Source organism: Atta colombica, unplaced genomic scaffold, assembly GCF_001594045.1.
Source record: "Atta colombica isolate Treedump-2 unplaced genomic scaffold, Acol1.0 scaffold155, whole genome shotgun sequence".
NCBI lineage: Eukaryota > Metazoa > Arthropoda > Insecta > Hymenoptera > Formicidae > Atta > Atta colombica.
In genome coordinates, this window is record NW_017259245.1 from 3,127,801 (window position 1) to 3,143,465 (window position 15,665).

A 15,665-nucleotide genomic window follows, 5' to 3' on the forward strand; every position below is an offset into this window, starting at 1 on the left:
TTCTCTCAATAATAATAAGCATAAATAAGCTTTTTTTTTAATTTTCGATGCTCTTAAGATTTGACTATTTATTTCAGGGATGTACAACTCTATCTAAATAAATTAAATATTTAATTTATTTACTTAATAACAACAGTTATATATTCCTGAAATAAATCAAATTCAAATTTTAGAAGCACTGAAAATTAAAAAAATGTTTACATATAATATTGGGTTGTCCGGAAAGTGCGTGCCGATGTTGAAGGAAAATTGAAATGCAGAAAATTTAAATTTTAATATACATTTATTAAATTATATAGGTTAGTCGACACGAACTTTCCGGACAACCCAATATTATATGTTGATATCATAAATGAGAATAGTTTATTATTGTAATCAATCGATGTGGAAATATTTTAATATTTTAATAGATGATATATGTATCTCTCCGTTATATTATCATATCATTTTCAGATATATGATAATATATACTCCAGATATATTCCAAAGAGTAATCCATATGAAAAATGAATAATCAATAATTAATCAGTATACTTTAATATAATGTGTTTTATATAAAAGAGAATATTGCTTTACCGCTACGATTTGTGTAAATATATTAACTATATGAGCTAGAAAATACGTATTACAAATGAAAACAAAAAATTTTTCGAAGGCAACAAAAATATTTTCAAATTTATTACTATTTTTGATATAAACTATTATTAATAATTAATTATCCCCTCACAGATAAATTGTTATCATTACATGTATATACACACTCGGAAAAATTATTACAGATACGTATTTACTATTCACATATGTGAACTATGTTACAACTTAGAGCATTAGATCATTGCAGTCGCTTGTATATGCATTGCGCAATGATAATTTGCTGTTCGCTTAACAAATATATTAACAATAACAGGCTTTTTGAGTGTCGTATTGGTAGCAGATTGGTCATCATATCAAAGCTCTACAATGACTTGAACATGTGTAATATTTACATAAAATATTAAATAGCTTTAAATTTGTGTGTGTGTGTGTGTGTGTGTGTGTATATATATATATTAAAGAAGTTATGTACATTTAGAATAAATTATATTCGCGTAAATAACAAATAACTTATATAATATTTATTATTTAATATACTTAATAATAATCTATTTAAGATAAAAAGAATAACTTATATTTGCATAATTGATTTAATCAGCCTTAATAAAGTGATGAGTGGATTGTAACTCAATTATTAAAATATGAAATTTTACTAGTACTCCATACATCATTACTCGGAAATGTTATTACGCATCGTTGAGAGTAATAAAGACTCGGTGGACGAGAATGTTTCTCTAATGGTCTTGCATTTTACCTAGCATTGCCAGCTCTTTCCTTTCGATATGTGATCTTAAAATTGCATATAATAGAAGCGATTTCCGTAAAAGCTCGAATACAAACTAGGTATACTTTGACAACTGACTTATCAAAGTACCATATATTTATATACATTGTCATACTTTCAAGCGGAAATTCAATGTCAATGAAGATTTATGTCTCTGTGAACATTGAGAAATGGCGAATTTAGATCACGATAGATATTTGAAACGAAAAAGACATATGAATATCATAATATATGTTTATAATCTCTCAATCAATATATAACACAATTTTTATTTATTAGAAATGATTAAAAAATTATATTATGCGTAGTACATGTATAGTACATATACAACTTAATATAGAAGAAGAAAAAAGAATTTTTTTGCGAAATACAGGATTTTTTGAAAATTAAAATTGATAATTTGTCTAGAAAAAGTTAATTTGTATAAAGAAAAATTAAATTGAAGTATTTTATTTTGCAAGTAAATGACAAAAAACAGTGCTTTCTATTGCATGATCATCTGAGCAATTGTGCTCCTTAATTAAATATTGAAAAGCTTCGGTGAAATAAAATAGAAGTTATGCGCGGCGTAAAGTGTACAGTCTTAACTTGTACTCAATACTATTAATATTCTCTCTCTTTGATAGAAACAGACGAAAAGAAAAAAACATAAATAAATTACGGAAGTTAATCTTTTTCGAGCGATTTTTCTCGCGCAATCTTCCGCAGATTAAACCAAACCAAAGGAAACGAGCTATTGTAATAAATAAAAAAGCAGAACAGCTATTGTAACAAAAGTATAACTATATTTTTAAAATAAAAACTAAAATGGCTGTTAAATTACTGGCGTGATATATTTCGCGTAACACGCATCTCTTTTATGAGAAAATACTCGTAATTACGCCACTATTGTAGCACTTATGCTAATATTTGTGCATAATAAAATTATGAATTTGTATATTAAAATTAACTAGACTCCATTTTAAAATGCAATTGAAAATTCTAGAAATGTTTACGCAAAGATTAATAAAATTTTATTTTCGTTGATAAACCAAAGCATGTATTTATGCTTGGATTATCAATAAAAATGAAATTGAATTGAATTTACGTATACCTATATATAAATTTTTTATTCTTTTAATGACGGTATATTTACATTTTTCGAAAATTAATATTAATTGGAAAATAAATATTAAATTTATTAATTCTCGTCCGCAGAAGTTGTTTCGACCGCTACATTTGAAATAAGCAACAAAAAAAGTATGAATATTTTTGAATACTTTACATGTCCAAAACCTATTAAAATCGATGAAAGATATTTCTATGGGTTTCTTGTAGATACTAAAAAATATGTCAAAGCAGCTTTAACTTTAGCTCCATATAAACTTTGAATAAATAATTATCCGCTTACTAAGTAAATTAACAGATTACTAATTTAGTGTTTTCAGCATCATTTAGTAGCAAAATAACGATTTAATTTCTTAGAGCAAAAATCTTTCGTTATTACATGATAACATGATGATAAAACGATTATTTTTATTTACTTGATAATCCTCTACTTAATAAATTTTCTACAGCTTGTCTTGTAGAATATGGTATCTGAGAAAATAAGCGATAAACAACATTTTTGTGATTTTCATGCCGTATACACGTACAGGGATTCGCGAAAATTCTTTTATCCCTACAACGACGAGATGATGGGACAAAAATTGGAGACATTTATTTTCAATAATCCAATTTTTATGTTATCCTAAAAACAATGGACCGATGCTTACCTTGAAAATATGGTATTAGTTTGCACATTGTGAGACCGAAAACGAAATTCTTAAGAATTTGCCCCAGGAGAGTGAAGGGCATGCAGAATACACCGAGCAAAAGATCCGATACAGCCTAAAACAGAGATTAACAATTTGATTAATTGCTATTTCTAGTTCGCAAAAAATAAGAAATATCAGCGATCCGAACTGTTAAACGTACAACATACAAACAGTTGTATTTGCAAGATGATCAAAATGTAATCAATAATTTATATCAAAATTTATTTCTCCGGATTTCAGTTTGAGGAAGTGCAAAAATCATTATAGAGAGACGTTCAAACATCTTAGGCCAAAGTATGATGGAAAGAAATAACCTTATCGTTTCTTCATTCGTGTACTTTCTCGACTAGTGAGGCTAAATAAAGGTAGTTCCGAGTCCAGGTCGATCGATCATCAACAAACAACAAGAAAGTGGCTTTCAACGACACGATAAATTGGATGTTGGAAATTTTCAATTTTACTCCTAGCCGGAAGATTCAAGATTTGTTTACATATTTTTAAATAATTGTTATACATTACATACATATACATCTTTTTTTGTTTATATTATACATATATGAAAATTAATGTAATGCAATAAATAGTTTCGTCTTCCAAAGAAAGCATTTTTTTCGTAACAAGACAAACTTTTAATTAAATTAAATGATCTTGGAAAGCGCAGGAGAAAGAAAAATCTTATTTTTCTTTTATTCAACGTTTACTGAACTTCTAATTTTAACAATGAAAATTTTTATTTTAAACACGTGACTTAACTTATAAAAAAAATTTAAATAAATAACTTGAACTACTAAAGATCTTTGAAAGTATTGTAGATAGAGAGAAAAAATAAAAATAAGAAAATAAAAACTGTTGCTAATGTGCAAAAAATAAGTACTATAAAAATTGTACTGGATCAATATTGTTACTACGCAACCTTTATATTAAACATTATTAAGTAGCTCTGAGTTTTCATTCGGTTTTGTTTGATGTTACGTTCGAACTAAATAACATGTCAAATTAATGCATAAAAAATAAAAATTGATATTTTTATTTTTTAAAAAGATATATACATCAGAATATGCAATATGGCAGAAAGGAATAACATATCTGAAATCATTATTTTAGCATTACTAGTGATTGAAAATTTACACACTTTTATCCAATATTTTTTTATGGACATACAAAATGTTATTCCATAAAACATGGATAGAATAATTTAATGAATTTAAACATTTTAATAAAATATATAAGATGTTGTTTCTCGTATTGTATTAATGGATTAAAAAACAAGAAAGATAAAATAATATCAATATAAACGAAACACCACTACACGATTTAAACTTAATGGCTTCGCCAAACTTTTATTCTTCGCGTTTTGCGGTCCTGTTATTCTGCCAGGCAGAAAGTTGAAAAGTCACAAGTTTAATAACTGTTTCCAAGTAGTCGGACACACGGTAACATGGTGTTTAAACGAAACAGTTATAAATTTTTTGTTAGAAGAATATTTAAACTTCTCAATCGTTTGTAAATTTTGATTTTCGCAAGATGCTACATATAATTCAATACATATCATACATTTTAAATTCAGTACTTTATATTAAAGACCAAACTTAATAAAAAAATTAACTAAAAATTAAAATTAACTAAAATTAATTAAAATTATTAGAAATATTTAGTTAATTAAAATTAACTAAATAGTTTTAAAAATATAACTTTATTCTATATTACTCGCTTTTATTCATCAACTATTTTGAAAAACATTTTTAGAGGAAATTTAATATTAATTGGAATAAAATATGACAGCTAAAAAATTTACAAAGATAACAGAGATAACAGGAAAGAAATTAGGATGTTTATATTTGATACTGATTTCGGTTGAGCAAAAAAAAATTGTGAGTATTTTGAAACGCAGAGATGTGTTATTTCAGCGTGATAAATATTACAGCTTGTATCAATGTTTACATGTTTACGCTCTATATCTCCTTCTACGCAGGAAACATCTATGAAAAATAGGCTCAAATATGATGCGATAAGCGTAGATCATAATCCTGACTGCGTTTTGCGAAATATGAGTTGTTTCATATTACAGTTAGTATGTTCAAACGTCCAAGGGAGACTTGTTGTAAACAGAAATTATTGTTTTTGAACACGCTTCAACAATACAGTTATATTATAATTCTATGTAAACACATAATTGTATTTTTTAAAGTGACATTGAGAGAAATATTACAAAATTGCATGAAAATTTTTATGAACGTGACTACCTTCAGTATATAAACTCATAATATATTAAAAGAAATTTGTTCTTCTTCCATTGTGTACATACATTGAAAATGTTGTACAGCGAACGCTGAAGGTATATGTCTTCATTTTACAACTTTATATTAAGAAGAACGTTTTATCTTACAAAAAAAGATATAAACAGTAGATCTAATCCAGTTTTAATTTACTTAAAATGCAAATAATTGCAAATTAGAATAAAAGATTTTTATTGGTTAAGATCTTATTGATTAAATTCTTTTATTCTAAGGTTGTCATGTAAGTGGCAAACTTTTTCAATGCGTTACAACCTTTTGGCTTGTCATACAATTGAGAATTTTATCTTCAGATATTCAAGTTTCGTAATTTTATTTGATTGTCGCGAAATGTAGGTACAACATTCAACATCTTGATTTTTCTTTCATAAATTCATTCTTTTTCATTTCGTTTTTTATTGTATATCTATATACCGGCATTAATAGATGAAATTTAGCCTCGTCATTAAAATTAAGTTTATTTATTTCACGGCATATATTTAGTTAGCATTTTTAGTTTAAAAATCGTATTACATATTATAACTGTTGCGTACAAATTCATGAAATATTTTAATGAGTATCATAAATACACATATATTGTATATGACTTGTGTATGTATGTTTATATATGTATATATACACATATATATATACACATATATAAACAATTTAATATTTATCAATATGTTTACAATTTGATTTTTGGAATAGTTAACATGAATATGGAATAATAAACTTACTTGTATAAATAAATGAAAATGTGGTATAATACAATGTTATTCGAATATTGAATATCGATTTAAATATAGTATATATAAAATTCTTCAATGATAATATTAAAGCTTTCGGGTTATAAGTTATATATGCTTACAGCATTTTTAATAATATTAATGCATGAGCGCATATATTGATGTATTCTATATCATAGAATTAATTTTTAACGTGATATAGAAGCATTTGAAAAATCTATATTCATATGTGAAATCTTTCTATTGTAATTGACAAACATAGAGTTTTATTTCAAGTGGGCAAAAGTTTTTGTTAAAATTACGATACGTTGAGTAGACTGTAGTAGTGAAATAGACTATCTGAAATTCAATTTAACTGACAGCGTTAATTGATTTTTGTTCAGCGCAAGGAGAATTGATTTATCTGTTCTATTTACTTTCCCGTGAGTTCATCACAAAATAAATGATTCTAATTGGGATTATTTGACCAAAAAAGAAATAAAGCTTTATTCTCTCTCTGTCTCAGGATTTCTGATCAGACCAGGCGCAGTTGTTAAACAAAAGAAATGTGAAAGCATTGAGTTTGCACACAGAAAAATCCAGCATTGAAATCGGAGTGCATACTTGTGTTTTTCATCCGAAAAAAAATATTTATTATATAGATTTTTTACGAGCACAAGTTTCATTTTAAAAAATTCTTATTCAGCAGGTCTATCTTATAAAAGTAAAAGATAAAAAATTCAACCTTTTAATTTCTTGTATTTATGAATATATTATACAATATTAATAGGAAAAAATAAGAATAAGATGCAAATACTATAATTGTTTTAAATAACAGTAGTATATAAAATACGTATTAATTTGGTGATAATAAATAAAATAAAAATATATATATATACTTTATTTATTAGCATTATTATTTATATCATATTTTTTATATCATAAATATACGGTATACAAGAAACAAGTTTTTTTTTTTATTGAAGCAACGGAACTGATTTAATTGCAAATAAGATATTGGTTAAATATTTTTAAAGATGTGTGACTTTATTAGCGCACCTCCATTAAATTGCATTGACGAAGAATCTTTCAAATTTCTTTATGTCAGAAAAGCTTATGAACAATTCGTCTACAAATCTATATCAAACAGCTTACTAAGCGAACAAATATTCCATTATATGTATAGAGAAGCTATATTTTAGTCGGTAATTACCAGAGCAGGAATATCTAAAAGTTAACGGGATTAGAACGTATATTGCGGAAGATGTGAGATTATCTTTTATCGACAAAATTTGTGTTTTGACTATAAACAATATTCCATTAAATTTGTGTTTATCTCATATGCGAAATTTCGTTTTTTTCTTAAGGTTTTTTTTTTCTTAAAAATGCAATCACAAGTTCCTTTCAAGATAAAGTTTTATATCCAATTAATGTTTTCAATAAAATATCCAGCGCAATTGAAATGCATAAAAAATTTGTGGTCTTCTAGTAACATTGCTATTGTTATAACTCCCATTATTTTTCAATTTTATTTTATTTTAATTATTTTCTCCGTTTTCGTTACGATCGTGAAAATGTCATACACTTGTCACCTTTGGCAGTTAATTGTTAACTGACTCCTACACGCGAAATAGTTTTCGGCCCTTTCAATTCTACCCTCTGTCAGAGACAGATTCGAACTTTTACTTCACCAACGACGATGAAATGAAGCGAGATAGATTAAATTGAATGATGTACTAGAAATCTTGATTTAAGTTTGACAGAAATTTTATAGATAAATACTAATATATTTTATTAATTTTTATTTATCACAATGTTTTTAAATTTCTAAACGCAAACAAATTTTATCTAAAAACTTAACGCACAATACAATTTAGAATAATAATTAAATATTAAGATAGATGATGCAATATAATCTATTGAAAATAAATAGAAATAATAAAAAATATTTTAAATAATCGATATCTTTAAAGGTGATGAATGAGCGTGACAAGAGAAATGTGTGTTATACAACATGTGGATATAGTCACTTTATTTTCTTAAATTGTTATGATTATAAAAATCATGTTATAAAAATAATGGTTATATATCGATTTAAAATTCTTAGATTTATTAAACAAATGAAAAATCGAAAGGGAGATCGGATGAATGATATTGAATTCGAACGTGATATTGATCATTTCTGATGGAAACACTAGCGTAACATTTAAGCAGTCTCAACTTTGACATTTTATCATGCAAATAACATATTGGAAAAAATGTACCGCTCTGAACCAATTTGCACGAAATTTTTACATTAGATCAATAAAAAAAATTTTTGTTTGTACGAAAAGATATGTAGATGCAGTGTTCGAATTTATAAATATATTATTGTTAAATTCTTAAATTTTTTAATTCTAACTTAAGAAGACAGTTCAATTTTTATTATTCCCTTTTTTATTATTTCAAAATCTGCAAATTTGCAAGATCGTGACGTTGGTTATAATGAATTTCATCCCACGTGCCTAAGCATTACCATTTTTTTTTTTTCGTGATGTCAAAAACACATTCACGTAACGCACACATAAATAAAGCTGATACTATATGAGATGTAGTCACTACAAATTATTTATGATGACTTGGCGTATATTCTCTTGGAATTCGAGGAATCTGTGCTCGGCGTGTGATACATGTGATGAAAGAACAAAAGGCCATTATGACGACGAATTTGAAGCGGGTGATGTCATTTGCGATGTTTGGTCCATATGAATACGCGAACTTTTTGGTATTTAAATCACGGATATAGTATTCTAAAATTTTCCACAAATAACTTTTTTCAGCGCTAGTCAAAATACCAACGGGAAATAAATGACGTGTAAAGATCGTAAAAAATACTTGCGATTAAATTTACATTCTGTGATATTTATGAATGAATTTCGAATTTTCATTTTACGATATTAAATATACAACCGAGAAGCGTATACAATTTTTTTTCGTAAACTACACAGAATATTTTGTATAATAGACAATAATATATTGCTGATTCGCATACACAACAAATCACATATCACAAAATAAATATATAAAAATAAATATTTTCTATTTCGAGTAAATTAAATCAAATTTATTCACTCGATGTTATTTATTTGCAAGAATATTACACACGATGAGTTGGTATCGACACAATAATCTGTGCGGTTCATGAACACAGCGAATTCATATATTATATTTATTGACTATATTTCCGGAAAAGCTTCCCAAGCTGAAGTCTCTGCTAAGGCGCTTATCAGATGAATTCTTATTGAAGGTTGCAGAAATACAAAATGCGAAATAAAATATTTGGAAAATATATGTCTTAGATGATCGGGCTGACAAAAGGAAATACTTGCTAGGAAATACTGTATTAAAACGATCGAGAATCGACAATCAGTATGAAAGATTAATACATTTTATCTCGGTAAAATTCGAGTGGTACTAATAGGATCTGTAACCAAGAGTGAAAATATTTATAATCAATCAAAGTCAATACGTAGTAAAATTTTTAAGCACAACGAATTTCTCAATGGCATACATCACAACGCAAGATGTTGGAAGTTAATATTTTATATTTTAATCGAAATTAAATAACACACAATTAAATAAATACACATTTCGACCTTAAATTAGATCATCTTCAGTATTACACCATTCCTTATCCAACTTACACATACAAATATATTCACATAACAACGCAACAATGAGTTTTATATCTCGAAACGTTTATTTATTTAATTGTTATTCAATTGAAATATATAATATTAGCTTTCAACATCTTGCGTTGTGATGTACGCCGTTGAGAAATTCATTGTTTTTGAACATATTTATCTTTTTCTTATATTTTAGAGTGGAAGTATCATACTGGAAGAGTTCGCATGTTTCATATTAAAAAATCAAAATTGAAAAAATTGCAGCCGAAACTCTGTTTAAAAATAATTGTAAAGTATGGACCTCTGCTAGAATTAAGAACGAGAAATATCATTGAAATTGTGATAAATTGTATCAACACTTTCTCTCCAAATGTCGTGCTTTGTTTTATATTTTAAAATATATTAATTGGTAATTGTTCGAATTTTGTTTTCAAACATATATTTTTTTTAAATCATGCTGTTGATATCATAAATGAATTTACACTAATATCATATTTTTATTCTGTAATGTATTATTTAATATTTAACGTATAAAATTATGTTAAAATTTCTTTTTTTATCAATTTTCTATTACCACGAATTTATTATAATATTTATCTAATCATGATTTTACGTTATTCCATGTAATATTATTTCTATTTAAAAGAAATATTTCTTTATAAGATTTTGCGTAATATCGTTATGAGATCCAAATACCACAAACTTTCATGAAGATGAGCTGTAATGAGGATTTGATTAAATATCAATAGAACGACATGCTTTTCATTATTAGGTAATATTAAAACACATAAAATTATAATAAAAATTGGTAACAAAAGATTTTTATATTATTTACAAATTATATATTAGTTATTTTATTATGATTTTATTATTTTATTATAATTGATAATACATATATTACAATATAATAGTGCCCGGAAATAATCTGGAGGAATATAATAAAAATACCGAAAAATTATATATTGTTAAATATTTTTATCAATCTAAGATTAGTTTTTTTTAGCATGAATTTTAATAAATCTACTTTTTTTCTATAGTATTAAAAAACTTTTTACATTTTTTTCGTAATTAAATAGTTAAAGATACGTAATTTGTATCTTGAATAATTAATTTCTCAGAAATTACTTGTTAATTAATTATTAATTATCATTAAAAAGCTACGTATAAATTAATTCTATTCTTGTGTTTTTAATAGAAACTTTAATTTTAATTTTTCTTTCCAAGAAAGATTAGTTTTTTTATGCATAAGGGTTCTGCGCATATCGATATTGAAACAATGCATATAAATGTATTTCTTTAAAAAAATTTTTTCTATATTTTAAATTTCTTTAAAAGACTTAAGATATTCTGCTTTTATTTAAAAAGCGTCAGGACTTATAATGATACAGTTGCCTTTCTCTACTTCTGTAATGAATGATTTTTTTATTAAATAATATTTTATGTAAAAAGCCTACACAACTTTTAAACTCACACAACAGTTAAGATTTGCACCAATACCATTTTTAAAGATTTAAGTTTAAAATAGAAGCAAAGATCTATTTAAAAATTGCCGAATAATGATCTTCAATAATTTTTTACTCAAATACTATCAACTTTATAGAAAAACTGCAATAGACAAAAATCATTTATTTTCTTCTTATAGAACTCTAAGAATTTTTTTAGAATTTTTTATCAACTGCATTTTATTTTTACCAATATGAGAAAATATGGTATTAAAAAATTCTAAAAAAATTCTCAGAACTTTTAGAGAAGAAAATTAATAATTTTTGTCTCTCCTTTAAAGTTGATAGAATTTAAGTAAAAAATTATTAAAAACCAATATTCAGCGATTTTTAGTAGATTTTTAGTAGTAATTAATATCTCGTTAACTATTGCGAAAAGTACAAAATAGTATAGAACTTTTCGACTCAGTTTAGTCCCATCTTCCTGTGAATTATTGCTAGAATCTCGCCGGACACTCGGAATATCGAATATATTTTTGCAAATAATTCCCTATTTAAACAATATATTTTTACGTATCTGAATGAATTAAATCTAAAAAAGAGTAGAAAAATCTACACTTTGATATGCATGCTGTTGGATACTTTGATGTGGAGATGAGCAAGCAAAATAGCAAAAAAGAAATTCAACTTTATTTATCAATCTATTTTCAATATTTTTGCCGCTGCATTCTAAATATTTATAAATAATATTTGCATTATTTTTATGCGTTGTACATTGTGCTTTCTCCTTTTGTGCTTTCCCAATTTGTAAGTGCAATTAGAATTTTTTGTTTAAGTATTCAAAAACTCATATATTTTTTCGTAAACAATTTCGATGTATAGTGTATGTAAAAAAATTCCTAAAACAGTTTTTTCATATCTTGCGCACGAGTGAACAAATATCGTAAAGCAATATATATCAAATGTCTATCGATCAGATAAAAATAAAATATATTAGATTAAAGATTATACAATCATTTTAATGGATTTTCATTTATCAATAAAATATTAACAATATATTCTATTATTTTATTGTAAAAATCATTCATACTTTTTATTTTTATTATTTATTCATAGCACATCTTATTGTTGTCTTTTCTATGAAATGAATAGCAATATTTAAAAATTACACTCTTAAAGATAAATCTATTGAATTATTAAAAGTATCTTGAACAATTTAGACATTAAATAAAGTACATGTACTAATGAACGATTGACACCGATAAATTTCGTTTTTGCATAAGCTGAAGATTTTTTATGCAGCGATTTTATATAATAAAATAAAATTGATAAACTAAATGCTGTATGATGTCCGCAAATATTCTTTATAAAAAAAACTCACTTTATCAATTGTTCGTCCTCATTGAATACGTAGCGAGAAAAGATCTTAGGTTTCCGATATTTGCGAACGTGACTAACATTTTTTCTTCGTTCTGGAAGAATGATGATAATGCTTGCGTGACGAATCACTAGCAGCCGGTGTAGCCGAAAAAATGGTGCTGTTGGCAGTTTTTCCCTACACTACTCGCGCGAAATATGCAAAAACGGTCTGGCAAACAAATGCGCGCAGGACATTGCAGACCTTTGAATCTCCTGGTCTCGTTGCCTCTCTTATCGTCCTCTGTTTTTATTTATTAACTCTCGCACAAGCCAGCGGATATTTTTGCTCGCACAGAAACTTGCATGAGACATTGTAAAAGTTGCAAGAAATATTTTATTGAGCATACATGCAATATTATATTTTACCTCGTACCTGATTTGAAAAAGCGTTTAAATCTATAGATAGAATGCGCGTTTGCACATTATTTTTAAATAATTAACCATCTGGGAATGAAAAATTGGGAGATGAAAAATTACTGTGTCAAAAATAATTGATATAATGTAATTAAAAAAGCAGCATTATATAAATGTCTTTCTAGCATATAGCTCTTTTTTCATTTGGCTCATATATTACATATGTTCAAATCACAAAAAGACTTTGCGAATCGAATCGAATATAATTGATAGATCATGATTTGAAATGATGATGAAATTTTATTAAAAAATAATTATATATTTAAAGAGTATAACGGTTCTATAGATATGTGAGATTGAATTTCATATTTATTATAGCTATGCTAATTAAAAGTTTATTAATATTGTATATTTATTATGAATTATAAATATGATTAAAAATTTTCATGAGTTTCCTGCTGATTTTAATAATAATTTTCGAACAAATATGAAAGATAATGTCAGAATGTATTCATCTCGGGTATATTCAATTAAGACCAATTACAGAGCAATCTAATGTTATCGCACGTTGTCAGTAATGTCACCGGCATAATCAGCTTTGGATGAATCTGTTACCGCATGTTGCTGCCAAATATCATCATGTGCAAAATATGAAAGCTAATTTGCGAGATCTTCGATGAACAATTTTCGCAGCGTCCGATCTGCATCGATAGTAGAATGTACTATCATTTGAATTTTAAGTAAGATATATATTTATGAACAAAAAATGTATTTAAATTGTTTCTTAAAATACATAATTATAAATTAAGATGCATTTTACAGTATTCGCATCTAAAAAAATTTTATTCGTTTAAAAAAAGTAATATATCACATACTTTTACTAGAAACAAATCGTGAAATACACACTTCTTAATTGTACATTAAATAACCGTAAAATTTTTAAAATTAATCTAACGATATTTCATATGAAGAAGTAGAATAATTTATTTTGTAAATTTATAACTTTTCACATTTCGCTTAAATTTATTACAACTCTTTTTAATGTATTTTCTCTACCCACGAAAAGCCAGAGTCAAATAATGTGTTGACTACATATGGTAGTTAACTATTTATGGAGGAGCTATAACAGCCATTCTTCATCTAATAGAAAGAAAGTAGAATTTAGTAGAATATAGAAACTTACCAAATTCAACAAATAAACATTTGTCACCGTGCGCATCCGTTTGTTTCTCGCCAGAGTAATAAGCACTAAAGAATTCCCGACGATGGAAAGGAAGAAAATTGTACCATATAGTGGTATAATAAGATTCTCCAAAAGACTGTCTTGACCTGATGACTGCAAGATGATTGGCGAGGTGACATTGACAATTCTGGAAGTGACGGTAGAGAACAGGGGGAAATTGGTAACGATCGATGAATCATCATCGACTCCTAAAGCACTGAAATATTCTGTGGAAACGGAGTTATCAGATAAGTTGCGCCTCTGAATCGACATTTTCTTGTCATTCGTGCTCTTCGATCTTTCGTTCCCTTCCTCATGCGCCCATGCAAGCGAAATATATTTCGATAGAATGTTAGCGAATGTTACATTACTCTGAGAGATGTCACTTTATCAAACTGTTATCACACACTGTATTTTTGAACGTTTGCTCACTGCTTGCTAGTTCTCTAATATTTAGAACTACAGTACAGAACAATGTTACGATAAAATCAATATTTTTTGCACATTTGAAGCAGAATTTCACGTTTTGCGACTATTTCACAATACTGTTCACAGTTTTATGAAAGATTTTTTTTTATACATGTTTCAACAATAATTATTGTAGTATTCTTTTGAGCAATATATATTAAAATTTTGCAATTTAGTATAAATTAAAAATATAATAGTGATTCTCGTTGTTCGCATTTGCAATAATTGCAGTTTTATTTGGTCTTCTGAACTTGCGATCATCTCTCGATGAATGTCTGTAAACAGAACAAAACACATAAATTATTAAATGTCAGGTAATAATTTTGTGAGTAATATGATTAGATGTGTGTGTGTGTGTGTGTGTGTGTGTGTGTGTGTGTGTGTGTGTGTTTAATTATCTTATTACACTTATACTTGTAGAGTATTAGTTTTTTAATTGTGTAAGCAAATTCTATACCTATTTCGTGGAAATTCTGATAGGTGTGGCATTGTAAGTCAGAATTGGTGGCAGATGAAGGCGCACATACCAATTTATGAAATGCAGGATGGCACACGAAATGTCCCATCATTTGCTTTATATATAATACATTTAGTTTTAACAAATTTGTACAGAACTGATAGAATTAATTAAATCAAAGTCCGGAAACTCTCTAATGGATAACATTTAATACGACTACCATTTTTTTGTCTAACAATTTCTTAGAAACGCGTTTCTTGTAATTGATTACTTTCGACGTAAATCTTTAAATAACGCACAGCACAATTGAACGATATAGGTTTGGACGTCTTTGAATCTCCATTATATTTCTTTGTTTCCGCGAAAAACAATACAATTTCCATTTTATGTTCAATATTTTAAGTCAATTATCTATTGTCCACCATTTCACAAATGGGTGTGTGCCTTTACTTCCGCCCAATTC

At 26.6% G+C, this 15,665-nt stretch overlaps 1 protein-coding gene across 1 annotated transcript in view; it reads right to left on the minus strand.

Annotated features, from left to right (window-relative positions):
• LOC108685630 (cholecystokinin receptor-like) overlaps positions 1-14,550 on the minus strand; it is a 26,112-nt gene extending 11,562 nt beyond the window's left edge. Inside the window, exons 1-2 of the mRNA XM_018190512.1 lie at positions 14,239-14,550; positions 3,133-3,247 (exon numbers count right to left, since the gene is read on the minus strand). Of these exons, the coding sequence (XP_018046001.1) occupies positions 3,133-3,247; positions 14,239-14,550 (427 nt within the window). The remainder of the gene's footprint in view (positions 1-3,132; positions 3,248-14,238) is intronic.
• Positions 14,551-15,665: the final 1,115 nt, after the last annotated feature.